At 40.6% G+C, this 25,000-nt stretch overlaps 1 protein-coding gene across 1 annotated transcript; it reads left to right on the forward strand.

Moving 5' to 3' along the window:
* The first annotated feature begins 361 nt into the window (after positions 1-361).
* On the forward strand, positions 362-20,354 carry rars2 (arginyl-tRNA synthetase 2, mitochondrial). The gene is made up of 8 exons (XM_048596722.1): positions 362-396; positions 2,266-2,378; positions 4,250-4,333; positions 7,886-7,962; positions 12,080-12,238; positions 13,974-14,080; positions 16,414-16,509; positions 20,282-20,354. Exons 1-8 carry the CDS (start codon positions 362-364, stop codon positions 20,352-20,354), a joined length of 744 nt encoding a protein of 247 aa, XP_048452679.1.
* Positions 20,355-25,000: the final 4,646 nt, after the last annotated feature.

The raw sequence follows: 25,000 nt of genomic DNA on the forward strand, positions 1-25,000 counted from the left end.
TTTCTGACTCGAGTAAAAGCCATAAACTTCAAATGAAGTCTGTTTATATTGTTTTATTTCAAATTGGCCTTTTTACATGTATTCATTGAAATTTTATTCAAAGAAACTGTTTTTACCTTTCCCCTTGCCTGAGACATGTTGACCCTCAGATTAAACGATCACCAGTCATGTCTATCTGTTTGTCTCGCTCTCTAAGGAGAGAGCAACCCTATGGTCTAGTAAGACAATGGAAACTTTGAAATTTCATTAGTTTTATTGTTCGTATGATTAAAAAATCTCAGGCATATAATGTCAGATACCACTGACAATTGAATGTATAAAATGAGATAAAGTGAAAGCTACCGATCAAGTGATAACAAACATGGGCTTTAAAATCCAGTTGACTGTACGTGGGAGGTGAGATATCCCATTTGTTATGATGTTCTACAAAGAATGAATTAAATTAGAGAATGCTGTAAAATGTCTAATTTCGAGATGAAAGTTGGAAGGAGAATCAAGAACATTAATTTCTGAAGGGGAAATCATGTTTGACTAACTTACTGGCAATATTTGAAGATACAATAGAAGGGTCAAAGAAAGTAATGCTGTTGAATGTGAACTTTCAAAAGGCATTCAATACAGTGCCACTTAGACTAATGAAAAAAGATTAGCTCGTGGAATAAAAGGGACACTGGCTGATAGGAAATGGTAGTGGTCAAAGGGTATTAATTCAGTCTGGAGGAAAGTTTGTAGTGAAGTTCCCTGGGGCTAATATTAAAACCCTTGCTGTTCCTGGTGCATATCAGTGCTCTCTGGTGTGCAGGAGACAACGGAGTGTCAGACTTCAAAAGGGAATAGACAAATTGAGGAGTGGGAATGAGCAGACAGGTAGCAGGTTAAGTTCACTGGAGAAGTGTGAGGTGAAGCATTATTGATAAGGGGATGCTGGAGCAGAGACACCTTGGTGTAAATGTGTGCAGATCATTGAAGAGGGGAGAACAGGTGGAGACAGCCATTAATAAAACATTCAATATTCTGTGATTTAATTTACAAGGGCATACAGCACAAAAGCAAAGCGATGACATTTGTTAGACTTCATCTGGAGTATTGTGTACAGATCTGGGCACCACTCTATAGTTAGGATGCGAATGCTTTGAAGAGAGTGCAGAAGAGATTGATTAAAATAGGATAAGGAACTTTGAGGATAGATTGGGATTGTTCTCCTTGGAAAGACGTCTAAGAGGAGATCTGACAGGAATTTTTGATCACGAGTGGTCTGGACAGTTAGCTAGGGAGAAACTGCTCTTTTTCACAAAAGGATTGCAAACAAGAGGTGACTTGCATACAAAACAACATTTTACGCAATGAGAGATTCAGGTCTGGAATGCACTGCCTACAGTTGTATTCATGGCAGAGTCCATTGAGGCATTTAAGAGGGCATTAAGTGATTTGTTTTTAATTTAAATAATGTGCAAGAGTATGAGGAAAAGCCATATCCTAATGCTCATTGGAAAGCCGGTACAGATGCTGCCTTGTCAGTGGCATTCTTAGTTAAGTTGATTTTAATCAAATAACATGCTTTGCAAATTGATGCTGTGCAATGGCCTCCTGCATTGTAACAGTTCTATGGTTTTGTGATGTAGGACAGCTTTGAAGCTGGAGCTTCTTTCTTGTGACTGTTGAACTTCTTGACAAGTTTTGCAACTATTGAGGCAAATGAGGATTATTCCACCACACACGTGATTTGTGTCTTTGTAGCTAGTGGAAAGACTTTATAGTGTCAAAGTGATCCACTCTGTGCAAAATTTCTGGTGTCCAGTTTGCTCCAGCAGTCTGATATTTATTTGGTTTGCTAAGTCAGATTTCTGGTCACAGGTCACCCACAGGATGTTGATAGTGGGGAACGCAGTTATGGTAATATTGCTGAATTTCAGAGACATAGATGTGCTCTCTCTATTTGATGGTCATTTCTTACTGCTTGTGTAATGTAAATACAACTTGCCGTTTATCAGCACAAGCCTAAATGTTGTCCAAAAGACTTGTTGTGCATGGCAATACTTGATTGATTGTCTGAGGAGTTATGAGGGGGACTGAAAGCTGTGTGATTGCAACTGACTTTGATGCAGGGCAGATCATTGATAGAATGGTTTGAAGAGGGTCGAGCCTAAGCTGGTACCCTATCTAAGAGCTGCAGAGAATTCTTGGGACGTGGATGACAAGTCTCTACTAGTATCTTTGTGCATTGAATATGACTACAGCTAGTCTAGCTGAGTGAACCACGCTGAGCTTTTCTGTGTCTTTGACCAAATTGAACAATATTAACTTCTCCTTCTTTCTTTGCAGCTCACCAAATATTGCAAAAAAATTTCATGCAGGACATTTGCGTTCAACAATTATAGGTAAAAATTTCCTTTTTACTGCAAGAATGTTATTGTATCTAGAATTATTTCAAAAGCCTAGTGCAGAACCCAAGTACACACTAACTCTGAACTGCATTAAATGTCCCAAAATGACTTTTTAAGATAAATTTCCTGATGTGCAAGGTGCAAGTTACAAGTTGCATTTCAAATTTTATCACCAAAAGTAAATTAAAAACCAAAAATGGATCAGCTGATTACTCGTAGAAGGTATTAAAATAAGCTAATCTCGCCTCTAATGCTACTCAGCAAGAATATAATAGTTTCTTACAAAGACCTTGAAAACTTATCAGGCAGACGGACAAAGTAGGATTCTGTATCCCAATTTTCTTCACACTGTCAGCACTAGGGCTAACCTGTTACTGCAGCTCTGCACTCTAATCCAAGGCTCTACCTTGTTCCTTGTCCTAGGAATTACACTGCAGTCATGTGCCTAGCTCAAATTGGGCTTGGGAGGTTCCAGTGCCTCCATTTTACTTTGGCTACTTTCAAGTGCAGAAGTAGATACATTTCCACGAGATGAATGTTGAGGAATTTGTCCTTTTGGTTCCATCAATGAAGTGTGGCAGCTGGCCCCTCGTTGACAGGAAAAGTGTGGATATTCTAGTGCCCGTGATACAGGAGCCAAGTCATTGCCTCTTGCTTTTCTGTTGCTAGTTTGAGGGAGATACTGAGAAACCGCTTGAGCAGTAATTACCAGCAGGCTCAGACAGATGGCACTTCAAGCTTTCTATAGATTTGGATGTCCGTTACATTAGATTGTACTTTGTGTGATTATTCAAAGTATCTTGGAGTGGACCTTCACAAAACTAACACTTTGTATTGATGATGCAAAAATAAAATTTCTCGAAAGAAAGAATAAAAAAACAACACATTTTAGTTTATAACTCACTCAAAGGTAGTAAGAACAGCCGATGCTGGAGGTACACAGCAGTCCAGGCAGCAGGAAAGCTGACATTTCGGGTCAGGACCCTTCTTCAGAAATGGGGGAGGGAGAAGGGAGGTGGAATGGTGATAGGTGAGTACAGGTAGGCAGTGGTGGGGATTGGTCAGTGAGGTGGGAGGAGCAGATAGGTGGGAGAGAAGATGGACAAGTTGTGTCAGGTTAAGGAGGCGGGAATGAGAGGAAGGGTTGGTTATGGGATGAGACTGGGGGATGGGGAGATTTTGAAACTAGTAAAGTCCACATTGGGACCCTTCAACCCAATGGTCTCAAAGTGGAATATGAGGTGCTGCTCCTCCAGTTTCCGGGTGGCGTCGTTGTGACACCAGAGGAGGTGCAACATGGACGAGGGGGAGGGGGAGGGGAAGTGGGAGTTGGAGTTGAAGTGGTTCACAAACTGGAGAAACTTGGCAAGTCTGGCAGCATTTGTGGAGGGAGGAACCAAGTTTTGAGCCCAGTGTGAAGTCCTTGAATTTGAAATGCTAACTGTTTCTTCCTCTACAGATGCTGCCAGACCAGCTGAATAACTCCAGAATTTTCTGTTTTTATACGTTTTATTGCTCCTGTTTGAGTAAATAATGTTGGCCTGGGCACTGGACAAACTCTCCTCATGATGTTTGAGTTCCGTGGGACCTTTGGTTGAGAAGGCCATCAATTCACTAGTTTAATGAATAATCGAAAAGATGGCACATTGGGGCAGTACAGCACTCTGTCTGACCTGCAGTGGAGCGTCATCCTGCATTGTGTCCTTGCCTCCAGAGAGTAGGGCTTGAGCCCTCTTACCCTGTGACTCAGATGGAGTGTTTCCAACAAGCGGAAGTAGTAAAGCAATATTTCACTATTTATTCTGAGAAAAACATAATTAATACAGCAGGGATAACATGTATTTTTTGTTGCACTATTCTGTCAGGTAACTTCATAGCTAATATAAGGCAAGCTTTGGGGAATGATGTGATCAGGATCAACTACCTTGGAGACTGGGGCATGCAATTTGGTAAGTTTTTAGGGCTGTTGCTAATTTTCAGTGTTTCATTGTGCTAACTAATATTTGAACTCTGAGGCAATGGTTATAAATGATTTTGAGCTACTGATCTAATGTTGACGGGAACTGTAGAGATTTTATTTCATTACAATATTTTATGTTCAAACATAGTCATAGATATCTACAGCAGGGCAGCAGATACAAGCGAACATTACCTGCAAGTTTTCCTCCAAGCCACCCACCATCCTGACTTGGAAATATGTCACCATTCCTTCAATGTTGCTGAGTCAAAATCCTGGAATTCCCTCCCTAATGTCATTGTGGGTCAATTGTAGGAGATGTATAGAATAATGAGGGGCATTGATAGGGCAGACAGGAAGAAACTTCCCTCCTTGATGGAGGGAGCATTGATCAGGGGACATAGATTTAAGGGAAGGTACAGAAGGTTTAGAGAAGATGCAAGGAAAAGCTTTTTCACCCAGGCAGTGTTGGGAATCTGGAACTCATTGCCTGTAAGGGTGGGAGACGTAGAAACCTTCCTAACATTTATGAAGTATTTAAATGTGCACTTTAGTCCTCAATAAAGGGCTCACCTTTGTCCCCCTCCACCCACACATCAACGAATACCGGTCACGTTTGGACATTGAGCAGTTTTTCTGCCGCCTCCGCCTCCGTGCCTGCTTCTTCAATCATGAGCCTAACCCTCCCCCTACTGACCCCTTCTCTTGCCTCCAACACACTCCCTCCTCCTGGATACCACCCCAAGGCCTCCTACCCTCCCTTGACCTCTTCATCTCCAACTGCCGTCGAGACATCAATCGCCTCAACCTCTCCACCCCTCTCACCCACTCCAACCTCTTCCCCGCAGAACGTGCAGCCCTCCGCTCCAATCCCAACCTCACCATAAAACCCACGGACAAGGGAGACGCAGTTGTAGTATGGCACACTGACCTCTACGTCGCCGAGGCCAGGCGCCAACTCTCCGACACCACCACCTACCGTCCCCTTGATCGTGACCCCACCCCCGACCACCAAACCATCCACAACCTCATCACCTCAGGTGACCTCCCACTCACAGCCTCCAACCTCATCGTTCCCCCACCCCGCACCGCCCGCTTCTATCTCCTTCCCAAAATCCACAAACCTGACTGCCCTGGTCGACCCATTGTCTCCGCCTGCTCCTGCCCCACCGAACTTATCTCCACCTATCTCGACTCCGTTTTCTCCCCCTTGGTCCAGGAACTCCCTACCTACGTCCGTGACACCACCCACACCCTCCACCTCCTCCAGAACTTCCAATTCCCCGGTCCCCAACACTTCATCTTTACCATGGACGTTCAGTCCCTATACACCTGCATTCCCCATACAGATGGCCTAAAGGCCCTCCGCTTCTTCCTGTCCCGCAGGCCCGACCAGTCCCCCTCCACTGACTCCCTCATCCACTTAGCCAAACTCATCCTCCCCCTCAACAACTTCTCTTTCAATTCCTCCCACTTCCTACAGACAAAGGGGGTGGCCATGGGTACCCGCATGGGCCCAAGCTACGCCTGCCTCTTTGTAGGTTACGTGGAACAATCCCTCTTCCGTAGCTACGCTGGCCCTAAACTCCACCTCTTCCTCCGTTACATTGATGATTGTATCGGCGCCGCCTTGTGCTCTCACGAGGAGCTCGAACTAGTTCATCCACTTCACCAACACCTTCCACCCCAACCTTAAGTTCACCTGGACCATCTCTAATACCTCTCTCTCCTTCCTGGACCTCTGTTTCCATCTCTGGCAACCGCCTAGAAACCGATATCCATTTCAAGCCCACCGACTCCCACAGCTACCTAGAATACAACTCCTCCCACCCACCTTCCTGCAAAAATGCCATCCCCTATTCCCAATTCCTTCGCCTCCGCCGCATCTGCTCCCAGGATGAGGCATTCCACTCCCGTACATCTCAGATGTCCTCGTTTTTCAAGGACCGCAACTTCCCCCCTCAGTGGTCGAGAACACCGTCGACCGTGTTTCCCACAACTCATCCCTCACACCCCCTCCCCGCAATAACAACCAAAAAAGAATCCCCCTCGTCCTCGCATACCACCCCACCAATCTCCGGATCCAACACATCATCCTCCGACACTTCCGCCATCTGCAATCTGACCCCACCCGCAAAGAATTTTTCCCTCCCCACCCTTATCTGCTTTCCGGAGGGACCACTCTCTCTGTGACTCCCTTGTCCGCTCCACACTCCCCTCCAGCCCCACCACACCTGGCACTTTTCCCTGCAACCGCAGGAGGTGCTACACCTGCCCCCATACCTCCTCCCTCACCCCCATCCCAGGCCCCAAGAAGACTTTCCACATCAAGCAGATGTTTACCTGCACATCTGCCAATACTGCATCTGCTGTTCCCGTTGTGGCCTCCTCTACATCGGGGAAACCAAGCGGAGGCTTGGGGACCACTTTGCAGAACACCTACGCTCGGTTCGCACTAAACAACTGCACCTCCCAGTCGTGAACCATTTCAATTCCTGCTCCCATTCCTCAGATGACATGTCCATCCTGGGCCTCCTGCAGTGCCACAACGATGCCACCCGAAGGTTGCAGGAACACTAACTCATTCCACTTGGGATCCCTGCAGCCCAATGGTATCAATGTGGATTTCACAAGCTTCAAAATCTCCCCTCCTTCTACCACATCCCAAAACCAGCCCAGCTCGTCCCCGCCTCCCTAACCTGTCCTTCCTCCCACTTCAAGCCCCACCCCATCTCCTACCTACCAACCTCATCCCGCCCCCTTGACCTGTCCGTCCTCCCTGGACTGACCTATCTCCTCCCTAACTCCCCACCTACACTCGCCTTTACTGGCTCCAACCCCGCCTCTTTGACCTGTCTGTTTCCTCTCCACCTATCTTCTCCTCTCTCCATCTTCTATCCGCCTCCCCCTCTCTCCCTATTTATTTCAGAACCTCCTTCCCCTCCCCCTTTTCTGAAGAAGGGTCTAGGCCCCAAACGTCAGCCTTCCTGCTCCTCTGATGTTCCTTGGTCTGCTGCGTTCATCCAGCTCTACACCTTGTTATCTCAGATTCTCCGGCATCTGCAGTCCCTACTATCTCAGGCTTTGGAGCAAGTACTTCTGTCTAGTTGGAAGTGTCTGTTATGACGCAGGTGGGACTTGAACCCAGCCCTGTGGCCCAGAGGCAGGGACACTACCACTGTCTCATATCCTGTTTTTCTTCTGCCTGTCATTTATGTTGCAAGTGGCTAGAGAGTGTCCGTCTTCTAGAAGATGGAGTCCAATGCTGCCTGTGCTGTTGCCTGGACTGGGTGATACGCATTGAATCTAAGGTATTGTGAATAGTTGTGAGCTAGGCATCTTGCCTAACGGATACAACAGAAACTTCAGGCCTTTTTTCAGTCAAGTTGTGTGTGTGAGTGATCTACAACAAGAAAATTATATATCCTTCTGTGAAGATAGTCTCCTTATTGCTGCATTGCTGTGCATCACAGTTGTGGTAAATTAGAAGGGCAAGTGGTTTTACATTTTTTTGGGTGTTTTGTTCCTTGTCAATGATTTTTAGGATTGCTTGGAGCAGGATTTCAGCTCTTTGGCTCAGAAGTGGAACTGAAAGCAAATCCGTTACAACATCTTTTTGAAGTAAGTAAAAATATAAATGAGTTATGGGGAGAAAGCAGGAGAATGGGGTTGAGAAACATATCAATCATAATAGAATGGTCTAATTCTGCTCCTTTATCTTATGATCTTATGGTTTTATGGATGTTTTTATTTTAAATGAGCTATAGAGGTTGTCTTCAATGCTGAATGTGAAATTTAAATTTGGAAATCCCAACAAGCCGTAGCAGTAAACGTAATGTTCAAGGTTGTAGACGTTTTGTCACCTTGCTAGGTAATATTGTCAGTGCGCCTCCGGTGAAGCGTTGGTGTTCTGTCCCACTTGTTATTTGTATGCCTCAGTTTGCTGGGATGGTTGGCATTACTTCCAGTTCTGTGTTTTGGTGGTTTCTATATCGGGTCCAGTTCATTGTGTTTGTTGCTGAAGTTCCAGTTGGAATGCCAGGCCTCCAGGAATTCCCTGCCTTGTCTCTGTTTGGCTTGTGCTATTATGAATGTGCTGTCCCAGTCGAATTAGTGTCCTTCTTTGTCCATGTGTATTGAGAACAGTGAGAACTGGTCATGTCTCACCAAGAGACATAATGTTCATAAATGAACCAGGGTACTTGCATGTAAACAGGGTACTTGATTTTGAAGCAAAACTCTGTGTTACTTATGCGAAAGGCCACTCACTGGCTCAGCTCATTTAATGAAGCCTTTCAAAGTTGAAGTCTAAGTTGCAGTCAAATTTGGCACAATAGATTTTTAAATTAAGAATGTAACAAGAAAGGGTTCATAGAAGTATGTTGATGGACAGATGAATGTGTGCCCACAGACATATACAAGACTGAGTATAGTTCAACCCGCTGCTGGGTCCACTGAATGGCCCACAGTTCACAAGGGTGGGACCTCCTGTTCCTGAAGTGTGCAAGTCCCACTCTCGCATCGTTAAGGCTGCCCCCCAACCAGTGTATTATTGCAGAGTGCTGCTTGTCTTAAATTGGTTGGTTTGTGCTTAGAGACTTCTGCCTGGTGGAGGTAGAACATGGTGGGTGGTAAGCAGTATGCCCCTGTTCCACCATCTATAAAACTTAATCTGAGAGGGGATTTAAAAAAAATGAGTTAACCTGAAATCTTAACCTAAGTTAAGATGGGTTGGGGGTGGCGTGGGGTGGTGGTGTGGTGGTGTGCACTGGTGATTATCTTTCAGGATTCTAGAGATTCTGGAATAGTGCATGCAAATTGGAAGAATACAAAAGTAACCTCACTATTTAAGGAAGGATGGAGAAAGAAAACCAGGACTATAGCCTGCTGTCAGTAGAAGGTAAATTGCCAGAATCCAAAATAATGATTGTGATAATGTGATAATGTGACACTTAGAAATAAGGATCTGACTGCGCAGAGTCAACCTGGATTTATAAAGGCAAATGATGTTTGTTGGAGACTTTTGAAGATGTTGCCAGCAGGGTGGATAAGGGGGAAACCCAATGGATTTGATACATTTGGATTTTGGGAATGAGGGGAATGTACTGACATGAATCGAGGGTTAGTTAATGGTAAGAAATCCTAGAGCAGGATTGAAGTGTTTAAGATCCTGATGGTCTCAAAGGTGGATGTGGAAAGGATGTTTTCTCTTGTGGGTCCATCCAGATCTAGGGGGCACTGTTTTAAAATTAAGAGTCACCCTTTCGGAATAGAAATGCAGAGAAATCTTTTTCTTCACAGGGTTGTACACCTTTGGAACTCTACCCCAGAAGATGTTGGAACATGGTCAATGAATATTTTTAAGACAAATATGGATAGATTCTTACAGACAAGTAAATCACAGACTCTCAGGAGTAGAGAGGAATGTGGAATTTGACTTGAAAGTAGATCAACCATGATCTTATTGAATGGCAGAGCAGACTTGATCTGCATGGTCTACTTCTGCTCCTATTTCATATATTTGTAGGAGTAAATGAGTTTTTCTCAGGTTGATGTGCCATGACTAGTGGAGTACTGCAGGGATCAGTATTTTGGGCCCCAGCTATTCACAATCTATATCAATGATTTAAGTGTGGGGACCCAATGTAACATTTCCGAGTTCGTGGATGATGCACAACTAGTTGGGAATGTGTGTTGTCAGGATGATACAAATGGGCTTCAAGGAGCTTTTTTAATAGGCTGAGTAAATGGGCAAGAATGAACAGATCGAATAATATGCGAATAACTGAAGTTATCCGCTTTGGAGGAATGGTGGGAAGTCGAGAAGGATTGGAGACCCAAAATGAAGTGAGAGTCCTGATTCACTAAAAGTTAAAGGGTAAGTGTAGCAAGCAATTATTAAGCTGAATTACAAGTTCATGTTTATTGTAAGAGGATTTCAATACAGGAATAAAGATATCTTCATTTGTATAGAATCTTGTTCGCAACTGCGTCTGGAATATTGTGCACTTGATTTGATCCATCTCATAGCCATTACAGGGGCATAGCTACAAAATAACAAGAAATGGGTTCCAAGTATTGAGGGGTACATGACGCTTGCTAAAGGTAGAGAGGTAGCACTCTTAATAAAAGATGGTATTAGTGCAATTGTTAGAGCCAGCCTCAGCTCAGGAGTTCAGAATGTAGCATTGGTTTGGAGTTGAGGAATAGTAGGGGAGAAGTCGTCACATGTGGGAATGGTTTACACAACCCTCCTAACAGTAACCATGATGTAGGTGGATTTGTACAAGAAGAAAAGTGTGCTTGTGGTAAAGGGAGGGCAGTAATTAGTTTCCAGAAATCTACTGGCTTGTGTCTTGGAATATTCTTGATGACTGAGCTAGCACAGTCTTATTGGGTGGAGAATTCCAAAGATTCACCACCCTTGGAGTGAAGAAATCCATTCCAATCTCAGTCCTATATGGCCTTGTGTTCATTGATCTCATTTCCATTAATAGATTCCAACATGTTTTAATTTCAAACTATCACGTTTCTAGTTCTCCATTTTCTGCCTCTCTCCCTTCTGAAATAGTGAGGTTACATTTGCTACTTTTCAGTCTGTAGGTGCCTTTCCAGAGTGTCTCAAATTTTGAAAGGTAAACCAACAATGCATTTGCTATCTCTGTTGCCACCTCCTTCAACACTTGAAGTAAGCTCATCCAATCCAGGGAATCAACCTTTTAATTACAGTTAACGTTTAAAGGCCTCTTTACGAATACTAATTTCTTTCAGTTCCCCAATTTTGAAAGACCTCAACTGGCTAGAGATTTTCTGTATCGACTTCCATGAAGATCAACGTAAAGTAGTTTGGTTTTTCTGCCATTCTCATTATAAATTCTCCTGTTTCAGCCTGTGACAGGCCCACATTTGTCCAAGTAATCTTTTTCATCACATTCCAAAAGAACCTTGTGTTGTGTGCTTTTTATGGTTCTCACTAACTTGCATTCATATTCTGTTTTCCCTTTCTTTATCAGTTTCTTGGTCATCCTTGTGAATATAGGCAGGGCTTGAGGTTGATCGATTAATTAATTAACTGGTTAGATATAAAGGAAGCACAAGTAGGAGTGGCTTAAAAGAACTATAGGACTGAGTAGTTAATGAATTCTATCCTCAAAAAAAAGGGTGTCTTGGTTTGTCTCTTACCAACCGGATCTAAGGTGCTCCACAGGGAGAAATGAGAGTTCTTGAGTTGGAAGTCGGCATTTTTATGATTGGAGAAGATCGGAGTTTGGAAACTCAGCTCGAGATCTGGTAAGGTTCCGTGATTATGAAGTTCTTGTTTTGAACAGAGACAATAAGTATGCAAAGGGGTTGAATATGGTGTGGTGGCAAGGGTACAAAGCCTAATGAAACATCAATTATGATTCATTGATAAACAAATGCCTGCAATTGCATTTTTTCCTTTCAATTCTATATTTCTCACCTATAACTTTCTGTCCCCCTTCTTTTTATTTTATTATTGGAAAGTCACTGACTGGGAGCATGAAATTAAAATCCCAAGTTTGGCATCAGCAGACCATCTTTTGCGTAATGTAAAAATAGAAAAGTGGTATGGGTTACAAAACAAACAATTGTTAATGGAGAGCAATTGTGAAAGTTAGATACAAAGCAGCTAGTCCATTACAAGAGGTTAAGCACCAACAAAAGTCCTAATACAACCAGATCATCAGCATTAAATGGTCTTGTATTTGCATTGCAGGTTTATGTTGAAGTGAATAAGATGGCAGAAACCAGCGAAGACATTCACAAAGCAGGACAAGAGTTCTTCAAGAAACTAGAGGGAGGGGATGAGCATGCCTTGAGATTATGGCAACAGTTTAGATCGATAAGCATTGAAGAATACAAAAAAATTTATCAGGTGTGAAATAATGGATTCCAGTTGTACCTGCTATACTGGTGCATATCAGCCATTGTTCTACTGTAACCAGGTATCTTGCCCCACTCCTAGCCCGCAAAGCATGGTGAGCAGATGTTTGCTGATGTAGCTAACTAACGAAACATCTCTGCATCATAAGTAGGCCTGAAGTATAACCTTGACCTATAAAAATGCTGATGCAGGGCAGTCTAAATAATATTATTTTGTTGATGTTGATTGTCCTACCTATTGCACTTGGGATTGCCACAGCTACAGCCATGAAGTGAAATGGGTTGCAGTATGGGACATGAGTGAATCAGGGTATGGTGATGTAATCCAGTGTCCATTTTAAAGTCCTACAATCTGTAATTATTATATAATATTTAGATATTATCTATAAATTAGGAGAAACAGCAATTTTGAGATGCTAATAAATAGTTGATTGGAATACCAGTGTGTGTCTGCTGTATAGACTAAGGAGTTGGGGAATCAGAAAGGCACCACAGAGCGACTAATATTGAGAGGGCGTGGTTACAGCATAACATTTATAATAGAAGTTATAATAGAAAAAAGTGACAAAAGTGAAAGTGTTTCCAGTGTGTAAAATGTTGAATTTTGCTCATTTGGCCATTTTAAATTTGGTTTTGTTCGTTTCACAGCAATGTTTTTATACATAAAATCAAACGTTCCTATTGCCCCATTGTATCTAGAGGAGTCCCTTTTGATAAGTAAAAATGGTACAACAGAGGGACAGTATCTGTTTCAAGTAGGTAGGCTGTCTAACTACGGAATAGCTGAATTTAAAGTCTTTGACAACAGGGCTGCGCTTTTTAATAGATGCAGCTTAATGAACAGAAATTTAATTTCTAATCATGTTCACATGTAATGATTCAGCCTGGGGAAGAATGTGCCAAAAACAACAATTAATGGCCATCATCCCATTGTCATATACTATTACCTAGTATACCCAAGTAGGGAGCACCAATCTTCCAGCAAAAGTAAGAGAAAAGGATCAGGAGAGGTTAATTCAGAATTATCGACTATGCTGCTATTAGTGCCCCCTCGCCCCACTTTTAAAAGACATAAAAGAAGTAGGTTTTGCCTGTGTGGTAGATTTTGCATGTCATGAACTCGTTCTTCATGTATTCATTGCATCTATTGTATACAGTGTATCCTCCCTCATTGTGTCTTATTGACATTGTCTATAGAATGCTAGCATTGTAAGTCTTTTAGGAATTGTCTCTTTTTTGTGTGTGTGTGTATTTTATGTGCATGCCTGTTAGCTTGTTGGGTGTGTTTGGATGTATGCAGTTTTGGCTTTGTGTGCAAACATGTCATCTATGTAGAAGTCCAGAACTGATAAGCTTGCATGGTGATGTAACCTAAGTGGCACTATATGAGAATGCAGTGGGCCTTCCATTTAAAATCATGATTACAAAGTTAAAACTAAAATGCTTTGAAAAACCCTGAACAGTTATATTTCTTTTAATTCAAAATATCAATGCATTGTTCACTCTGCTGACTAATGGAAATAATAAATGAATTTATATTCAGTATATTTTGTGATCAAGTAACTTTGAACATTTGAATTAAATTTCTAAAATGTTTTTGATACCGTTGCTGCAAAATGCTGGAGGTTGATCTAAACTGGATTGTGTTTTGTGACTTTGGTGTGAGACCTGATTTGAAAGTAGTCTTTTACAGTTAATCTAATTGTTTAAATTGTGTATTCTGATAGCGGCTTGGTGTGCATTTTGATGAGTACTCTGGAGAATCATTCTACCAAGAAAAAACACAGGAGATTCTGTGGCTGCTGGATCAGAAAGGACTACTCAAGAAAACAACGTACGGTTAGATTTCAGTGGCCATACTTTATAAATCTACATGCGTACTAACATCAGAATCACAAATAGAAGTAAGCCATTCGGCTCCTTGAACTCAATCTGCCATTCAATAAGATTGTGGCTGATCTGTCTACGTTTCAAGTTCCACATTCCCATCTATCCAGTAACATTTAATTATTTTGCTATCCACCTCCTCCCTAAAAATATTTAATTGTCTTACCTTCAGCATCATCTAATACAGAGAGTTCCAAAGTTGTACAACTCTTGGAGCGGAAAAAAAAATTCACTTCCTCTCTGGCCCAAAAGTGTGACTGATAATTTTAAAACAGTGCCCAGTAGCTCTGGACTGACCCTTTCCACGTGCACCTTATTGAGAACCATCCAGGATCTTATACACTTCAATCAAACCAGCCTTCACTCTTTGGCAGACTTCAGTGGAAACTAGCCCATCTGTCCAACCTGTCATCAGAAGACAACTTGCTCATTCTATCAATCTAGTACACCTCTGAACCTCCTCCAATGCATTTACGTCCTTCCTTAAATAAGGAGACCAAAACAATATTCAAAATGTACTGTTATAATTGAAGCATTAAGATCTTTTTGGGTTTTTGTGTTCATTTCCTCTTAGTATTCCGTAATTCTTTTTATTTACTTACTGTAACTGAATGCTAACTTCTTGTAACTCATTCATTTGTTCATACTTAGAGCCCTCTGCACCATGGAATTCCACAGTCGTTCTCTGAGTAATATTCTGCTTTTTATTAACTCTTCCAACCAAAATGAACAACTTCGCATTTTCCCACATTGCTTTCCATCTGCCAGATATTTGCCCACTCTCTCTCAACCCATGTATATCCACCTGCATCCTCCTTATGCATTCTTCAAAATGTACTTTACAACCTATCTTTGTGTCATCAACAAATTCAGCTGCCATGCCTTTGCACCTGCCCCATTGATATTGCTAAAGGTTGAGGGCCCACCACAGGCCCCTGCAGGTCTCTACTTGTCACATTCTGCCAATCAGGCAAAGATCCATTTTTGCATATATATCTATCTGTTTTCTGCCAGTGACCCAGTCGTCTTTCCATGCTAATATATTACCCCCTACGATATGAGCTCGTCCTTTGTATAAATCTTACCGCAGGACATGATTTGATATTTTAATAAAAAGACTGCTGAAAATGTGCAAATATTTAGTCAACATTTGAAAAGAAGTTCTCTTGGGTTGACATTCTTCAGGACTAAGAAAGGAAATCTAGATAGTTACTTCTAAGTGGATGTAAAGTTTCTCAGTTCTGGAGCATGGGGGCTGAGCCCGTCGAAGCCATGAGACTGTAATTTAAAGTGACACTACAGAACTTCAGCACGTGTTCTCCTAAATCATTTGAAGAATGTTAAAATGATCCATGATTCTCCCCAGACATTTAACCATATTGATCTCATTACACTGTCCTGAAAATGTCAAAAGTCCCATGACACCAGGTTATAGTCCAACAGGTTTATTTGAAACCATAAGCATTCAGAGCGTAGCCCCTTTGTCAGGTGACAGGACTACACTACGAAAGCTTGTAATTTCAAAAAAACCTGTGTACGATAACCTGGTGTCGTGTGACTTCTGACTTTGTCCACCCCAGTCCAACACCAGCACCTCCACATCACATCACTGCTATGAGTATTCACGCAACTGAGCTTAGACTTTCTCCGTTTCAAATAACCTTTTTGGGGTACTAACCAAATAATTCTGATCTGGAACTTTCACACTACACTAAGGTAACCTGTTTTCTAACTTTTCTGAACTAACTACTTTCTTGAGGAGAAACTGCTTCATACACCAAACGTCAACTAGGACTTCTGCAAACTGAAACTAAAAGCTTTTCAAGCTATGGATACTTTCTTAAGCAAAACAAAAATCAATTCCTGATCCTCTAACTGAGCGCTAACAACTAGTGCTCTTCAACATTTATTCTGTCCACTCTTTAAAATTCTGTCAATGCAAACCAGTTAGCATTACCGCTACAGGAAGTTTCTCTCATTGTCTCGTTTCAAAAGAAAACAATGGCTCCAGAACTACTGACCAGTAAAATGATATTTTAATATATATAAATTGCACACCTTGCATCTCAAAATCGAGACTTTGCCTAACATCGCACATGAAACAGCATCAACCTTATCTTAAGTGGTCTTTTTTTCTTGTTGAATGCTCATCTGTCAAAACTATCAGAATCCTTCATATAAAGTGGTGTATGACACATCCAATTTTCTTTTATTTATCCCTTGACAATAACAAAATTATGCAAACAAAGTAATAGAAGATTTGCCTCTTTTTCTCTAAAGGCAAGGAACTGGAGTAGTAGAACTTTCACCAAATGATGATCTTGCTGTTTATGCCAAGATGGTTCGCTCTGATGGAACAACCCTTTACTTGACCAGGTAATTTTTTTCCCCATTTTTGATGTTTTTAATTAATATACCTGAAAGTATTGGTGACATTTATATTATCCATTCAAATATCCATATCTGCTACTATTGCATTGGGTAAAGCTATACCTGACCAGCTGCATGTCCGCTCTGGCAATACTTCATTTTCTATAGGTTTCCACATTTAGGTTTTTGAAGGGAGTTATGAAATGGCTGTAATTATAGTCAAGTTCAGTGTTATTAGTGAAGAAAAACCTGGCTATCACTGACTAGTACCACGAGCCAATTCGTTGACCTGCGTCTAAATTTATAAAATTGTACTTGTTCTGCATAGATTAAAGTAAAACTTAAAAAGGTTGAAGTTGGAACATTTAGCTGTAATTAACTATTGACCCTGTGCATCAGTAAGAATGCTAATGTACCAATACTCCACAATGGCGTTACAGTGCTTAGGCCGATGTTCACTCTCTTGTGCAGACGGTTCTCAATCATGACATTGTGCATAGAAGTGTGTAAGAGATGTGATGAACTGCTTTCTCCTTGTGAAAGAACAAATTCAAGCAAAAACTTACTAAGTCCTTCAAGATGGGAAATGTGATGTGTTTTTGTGGGAAGACATTTGAAAAGAAACGGTTAGTTACGTCACTGAAGCACTAAGATAGTTAAGCACAAACTTATGATCTTTCGCATGTATTTATTAATTCTTGACTGGTAGTTTTCTTAGCTATTACAAAACAAGTCCCCATTGACGCACTGTGCAATTACCTCTCAACTGACTCGTGCTTTTTTTGAAAACGTCTGAGAGGAATGAAGTAGTTGTACCACTATGTTTCCACTGTGAATCAGAAAATAAAGATTTTTAAAAGTGTGTGACTGTCAGATCCTCACTCCAAAGTCTAGTGTGTTGTCAAATTAAATCTTACCAAGTAGAATTTTTGTATAAAAAGAGCTGGTCTGAAGATTGTTGTAATGGACTGAATGGTCAAAATATTTTGATGTGAACATGCTCCTGACCTGATATCCTGGGGAAGATTTTTACACTTTCCACACACTAAAGCAATTGAAGAGGAAGTCCCATCACTACCACCAGCTTCTTGAGGGAAAACTGGAGTGAGCAAAAACACCGGTTGAGAAATGGAAATGAGTTTTCTTTTACAGTTTTTTCCTAACTGCCCAGTGTGATTAGAAATGACCAATTTAAGAAGCTGCGTGAATACAATTTGAAGTTATTGATAGGCCGTATCGAATATGTTCAATCAGTGTAAATAGCGCAGTATAGCCAAAATGGTTATAGCATAGAATTAAAACGAAGTTGTGCTGCGATCACTAGATCTGTGATCAACCCACACGGAGCACTGAGGCATTCTCTTGTCACTGAGATATAAGGAGAGTTTGAGCCCTAGAAAGTTTGGATGAGAAAAACCGGACCAGAGAGCTGAATTTGGAAAGGAAGACTGCAGCAACTCTTGAGTATTCAGCTAGAATGACATTGGGCGTGACATCAAAAATAAATAATCATGTGGACCAGTAAATTATACTTGAAAGTTAACTCTGAAACATGATTTAATGGAATGGTGGCAAAAATGCTGAAATCGATTATTGGTAAGAATAATTGAGCAGCTGTAAAAAGTGTTGTTAAATCAGGTCATGTAGAATTTTTGTGAATGAGTTGCATTGTTTAGGTTCTTGAGTTGCCAAAATGACACGGCAGTTTGCCACTTCGTTTGAATATCTGAATGGTGTGGACTACAAACCAGTGAGCTTTCCAGAGGCACATTTAGTGCATTGTCTGTGCTGTTCACCGCTGACTTGATCTCATGAGAATTTTGAATTATATTTTCCCCATCCGCATCATGGGTAATATGTTTAATCGGATAAGCAGAAAGTTCATTGTGTAAAATCTACCACTTTGAACATCCACCAATGAAAATAATTAGATATGCTTTTAACAACTGGTTTATTTTTAAATGAAAGGAAATAACTGCACCCACGCTTTCCTCCCCAGTCACCCTCTTCCCCTAGAGCTTTCAATTAGGAGATGCGTAGCAAACCTAGACCATTCGGCAGTTCATTTACATTGAGAAGTGGCATCCCTCTATATTTATCTTCTGCCTTCGTACCAACCGGAGTCCTGTACATCCTGGTGTTTAAATTAAATCAGGTTGGAAATTTGATATGTTCTGTGGAAGCATTGTTCATTGCCTTCCCAGAGCATGTCTAATTTGAGACCACAGACAACTTCATTACTGCACAGGCATTTTCAGTTTTTCATTCAACAACGTTTGGGGTGAGTCTGCATCAATTTCTAAAATGATGTAGTAACTCAACAGTTCAAATAACTTGAATTGGCATTTTCAAAAACACATTTCCCTTGCTATTACCAGTATCTCCCTAAAAAAAGCGTATCCTTCTCTGCCAACGTGTTGAATTAACATGGAGTCTTACACATGAGGTGCTACGTATATGTGGGTGAGGTGGTGCCTGGAAACAAAAGCAAAACAATTCTCTGTTGGTGTTCTGAATTTTTGTTGTATCTTTTAACCATTGTAAAATATTTAGTGCAAGTCATTGTTTGCTTGAATGAAAATGAAGAGGCTTATGAATAATTTGCAGATTTACAGATAATCCCATTAAATGCCTTTGCCAGTCCATTTTCCAGTAGGTGAGCAGACCCTTTTTAATAGCTGTAATATTTGCTTACTTGAATTAATGTTCATGCGATGAGTTGCTACATCATTAAAGTAAAACCAACTTTTATCGTGTATGGGCATGGTGATATTTTAAAGGCATGTAATTAGAAATGTGTGTCTTAGTGCAGTACTGGAATTTATAATTATAAGCTTTCTGCTCTTTATTGGTTGGGGGGGTGCATTTCAAACACATTGGGAACTTCTTCGAGCTAAAGAAAATATGCAAACTGTATCTTCACTTGGAAATGTTAATAGATAATGAAAGGAAACATCAGCTATTTTTCCACTGGCAGCTGAGAGGAAGGTCTTTAATCCTTCACTGAACTTAACAGGAAATGATCAAAGTGGAAGGACGTTACAAATATCCCTTGCATCATATGTTATTATTTCATTTATAATGACGTGTTATCAGAAGTTGCTACTATGTGGCCTGTTTTATTTCTACATTTCTATTGCTGTTTAAAGCAGCAGATTGATGGGTTCTGTGTTAATTTATAGACTAGCTTTGTAAAAATAGACAATTTGGATCTTCTGATGTTAACTGTTTTCCCCAGTTTCCTGGATAAGAGAGTACAATAGTAATCATCTTCTGTGAACGACACCCATTGACTTTTAGAATTAACATCAGAGCATTGATTTCTATATTAACTTTACATTTTGTTTGAACACTGCATTATTTCTGCTCGTGTAAACTAATGAAAGCATTTTGTTTGCGATGGTATTGTTTAAATTTGAACAACTGGTCTGTATCACCCCAAAATTGAGATGCGGCTTTTTGAAGAGTATCAATGTTTGCAGAAAATTTACCCCAAAATTTGAAAACAATTGTTTGCTTATGACTGCTCTCCTTTCCCTATGTTTTGGATAATTAATAACAATAAATATGCAATTCACCACATAATATGATGTTATCCTAGTGCCAGAGGCATGAGGATCTTTTGCTCCTTTATATTGTGAAAGAGAATACCAATTTGTAAAATTCAGTACCTGATTTATCTGATGGAAGGCTTTTTGATTTTCAGACAACTAAACTGTTGAAACAACAGATCTCATCCATGGAAATAATTGCTGTTCTTTCACTATTTTGTTTGCAGAGATGTTGCAGCTGCCATAGATCGAATGGAGAAATATAATTTTGACCAAATGATTTATGTGGTAGGTAACTAAAGAGTTTTAACAAGAACTGCTCTTGGGAACCAAACTGTTTGAGAATTCATGTAATTGCTGCAGTTTGGTTTTTAATTTGAATGTACAGTCATTATTTCCAGTTCCTTTTTTTAACTGGACTACTCACAAAAGTTTGAATAATATCAAGTTAAATGGAAGCTCTGATGAAACTTTAAATATTAAACTATCTTGATAAAATTTGACCCACTATTTTTGACAAATATTTGCCTCTGCTTTAGTATGAAATAGTCAGAATAAAGCCACATGACTTGCCTGGCACAATACATTGTATTGTCAGTATTAATTTGCAGGAATTCATAAATTATGTGCTAGAATGGGTTGGTTTTAATTTTAAAGGCTTCTCTGAAACTTCATTCTCCTGTTTTTCCCATCCCCACACACAAAAAAAAACTCACCGAGCTCACTTTTGAGTGATTAGTTTGGTTGTGGGATTGTGAGCCTTAATTTGATTACTAAAGATGTTCTGTCCGATGAGACTTTCAACGTGAAATATAAGAACTCTGCCTGACTTGGGTCAGCAAGTGTATTCCTATTTAATAAAAAAAAAACTGAAAGGTCAGGTCTTCAGAACCAAATATTGTTGATAAGGTAAAAGACTACCCTGACTATCCATTCTTTTCAGTGAGAACTGCAAGTAAATTTGCAAATGAGCCAAATGTGCTTCACAGAGACATAATCAGACAAAACAAAGGCTCTTAACCAGGTAATAATAGTGATGAAAAGACTGGTCAGAGGTAGATTTTAAACACATCATAAAGGAAAATAAGGAGGCAGAGGGGATTAAGGGGATTCCAAAGAATGATACCCTGGGAGACTAAAACCAAGCACCAGTAGCTGAGGGAGGTGACAAGCTTGCACATAAGACCAGAACTGAAGGTATGGAGAATTCTAGTGGGTTGTAGACACTATGAAGCTGCAAGACCACGATGGGGGCGATTTTTAATTTTGATGTGTTGAGAGATTGAGGGCTAATGTAGCTTGGTGATCTGCCATGATTGGTGAACAGGACTTGATGTTGGATGATATATGCACTGCAGAGTTTTAAATTTGTTTAAATTAAGTTTTAAAGTAGTGTGCAAGATGAGACAGAGATGGAGATGTTACAGCACAGCAGTCAATAGCTAGACCCAAGTGATCCCACAACTAACTGTTCCAGTCTAATCTCTGCACTCTTGCCACATATAGTTGTGAATGGTGCTAGCAGTTAAGCAATAAGAAAAAAATCGTTGATTTTCCTTTTCATCATCCTCAATGATGACAGTTCCAGAGACCTGAGCAGAGAAGGCAAGAATTTCAATCATCATTTGTCTGGAATTGTCAGTGGCTTTGTATCTCATGGTAGGCACCTCAGGACAGATCTTCAGCCAATGCAGTAACAAGTAACTGATTACATGGAACAAGTTGCAGACTAACCCAAATGCATGTGTTCCACAACTAGCTGCACCCTGAGCCAAGCAATTCCAATACGTCTACTTGGCATACAGGGAGTTGCTTGCATATTTCCTGTTCAGAAATATCCAGACACATTCCAATCTGCCAGTGTGTACTAGGTCATCGGCAAGCTGATGAGAATGAGCTGTTACTCTCGGATTGCCTTTTCACCAATACTGAGGTTGTGTTTTGTGGCTAATGTTTGGCTCCAATCCTCACTACAGCCTTGGTCCAAAAACAGGAAGAGACAGGGATATGGATGTGTATAGTGGAAGGGATGGTGCAGGGTCCAGTAATTCTTTGTGGACCCCAGGAAAACTGGGTAGGGAAAAAATCCATTACTTTGCAATGATTTAACGCTTCAGGTTAGAACCAAGCAACTGATATAGACACCAAATAGTAACTTCGTTTTCAACTCCATCACAAAGCAATAAAAATTTCAGTGTGAATTACACATTGACCCACGTTTTGTTGACAGACAAATTAATGGTGCGCACTGTTTGTATGCCTACTCTTACAAAATATGACAGGGTTTTACACTACAGTTTGCAGTAATTTAGAAACTAATTCCTGTCTGATCCTATACTGAGGATCTAGGACCTGTGTAGACAGGGCTAAATACGTATTATCTTTTCAATCAGTCAGATTGAAACATGTAGAATCTAAACCAGGAAGTGTAAGTTAGAATATTTAATTCCATGTAAAATCATTTACAGAAAGCAAAATAAAGAGCGAGAAAGAAAGATGGGAGTTGGAGAGAGTTAAGAAACAAAGAAAAGGTAAAATTTAACTTTTGTTTTAAATCTCCAATAATGTTTAAAATCTGAGGGAATGACACTCTACTTCTGCAAAAGTAAATTGGCAGGGCCAAGGAGATGGCTTGTTAATAATTATGGCTTATCATTCTGTTAAGCATGCACTTAACTTTTTCTCCATTTAATAAGTGTCTGATAGATAACTACTGCAATTACATGTTCTTTTGTGCGTGAGGATAGTGAGACTATTGGTCGGGTATAGAAAAGCTTCCAGAGGAGCAGGGCAACTTGAAAAGCAATTTTCTGATGTCTGTTTAACTGCACATGTGCAGTTTAACATTAGTAAATGCTGCTAGTCTCACCATTATTCTTACTGCAAAACTCAGACCATTTGTGGTCTTCTAGTTCATGCAAAAGTGTAGGATGATGGAACATATGATAAAATTTTCTATTTTTAAGAGCAGAAGCTATATTTCAGTGACATTGAAAATTTTGAAAGCCCATGACCAAGTGAAATACGTGGTATTTTACACATTTCTGAGACCAGGGAAATGCCTTGTGTAGGAGCAATGGGAAATGTTATTGGAAGTGTAATGATTACAGAGACTAATAGCAAGACTTCATTCTAATCAGGATGTCAGATTTGACTTGTTTAATCGTAATTCTATTGTCAGGCCTTGAAAATTGCAGTTATGAGAAAAGATTGGATGGGTTAGAGTTGTTTCCCTTAGAACAGAGGAAGCTGGGGATGGGGTGATGTAGTTCCAGCATGCAAAGTAACGAAGGGCTTGGTTGGAATGAAACAGGGAAGATGTGCTTTCCCTTCTGGAGAGGACAGTTTCCAGAGGGTACACATTCAAGGTGACTGGTAAAATGATTAGAGAGGACATGTGGAAAATTTCTTTATCCAGAAGGTGGTGGCTGTCTGGAATGTGCAGCCCAGTTTGGTTGAGGCAGAAACACTCAATTCCTTCCAGAAATAAAAACCGAAAGAAGTGCAGATACTGTAGATCAGGAACAAAAGAAAAGTGCTGGAAAAACTCAGCAGGTCTGGCAGCATCTGTGAAGGAAAAAAGCAGTTAATGTTTCAGGTCCGGTTCTGAGGAAGGGTCACCGGACCCGAAGCGTTAGCTGAGCTTTTCCAGCAACTTTGTTTTTGTTCCTTCCAGAAATACCTGGATCTGCACATGAAGTGCTGTAACCTGCAAGGCTAGTGCCAAGGTGCTGGTAAGTGGAATTAGAATAGGCATCTAGTTTGTTCAAGCTGGTGCAGACACGACTGGCTGAATGGTCTCTTTCTGTGCTGTCTTTTCTGTGGTCCAATATAAAAATATAGTCCCCTGCAAATTATGACTAAGTCTGAAAATCTGTCATTAAAATGTGAGAGATTGAGAGATGTAGGGAGACCACCTTAGTTCATTTTTTTTTGAGCTCACAATAAGAATACTTCCTGTTCCAAAACCTTATTTCAAATGATGTTCAGTCACTGCTGTGAAATGTGTGACAGTTTGATAAAATGTCAAAAATATTATCATATGAGTTTTCAACTAATTTTCAATTCTCTTTTGCCCCTTCATGTTGTTTTGTTTTCTCCTGTCTTGGCTCATCTTTGGTCACTCTAGAATTGAGATGGCAGGCATGCAGTTTTACCAATGTTAATCTGAAATTTGTAGAGAAGCAGCTTGCTTTTTTTTTTTCTTTAATTCTCCTTGTTGTAAAATATCTCATATTTCAATTGCATTTCAATTCCATTCATGGAGGTACTTCTTAAATTCAGAACTCAAGTGAGGAGGTGCGGATGCCAACATTATATTCAAACTGTACAGCTATATATCTCCTAGATTTTTAATTTCAATAGGTATTTGCCTTCTCGAGTTGCTCAAATGTTGACCACTTATGAAACTGAATCATTCTGCTCAGGAAAAATTGTTTTTGTTTATGTTTGCCACAAGACTTTGCTCGTACATTGGAATAGCTAGGAGCACAAGGTGATGCCTTACTGGAGCATTTATGTTTCAGCAATTTTTCAAAGAAGCAACTTGTGCTGTGCTTTTGGGATACCTCTTGGAATTGGATCGAAAGGGTCATGTTTGAGGCTTTCGGGCTTTGGTGTAGAGTCATACAGCATGGAAACAGACCTTTGGTGCAACTAATCCACGCCAACCATGTTCCCAAACTAAACTAGTCCCATCTGCCTGCCGATATCCCTCCAAATCTTTCCTGTTCATGTACTTATCCACATGTCTTGTAACTGTACCTACATCCATTGTACCTAGCAATTTGTTCCACGCACTAACCACTCTGTGTTAAAAGATTGCCCTACATGTCCTTTTTAAGTCTTTCTACTCTCATTTTGAATGTACGCCCTCTAGTTTTGAACTCTTCAGCCCCCACCCCCGGCCCTCACCTAGGGAAAAGACGCATGCCATTCACCTTGTA

The sequence above is a fragment of the Rhincodon typus genome, chromosome 5, assembly GCF_021869965.1.
Source record: "Rhincodon typus isolate 14 chromosome 5, sRhiTyp1.1, whole genome shotgun sequence".
Classification (NCBI taxonomy): domain Eukaryota; kingdom Metazoa; phylum Chordata; class Chondrichthyes; order Orectolobiformes; family Rhincodontidae; genus Rhincodon; species Rhincodon typus.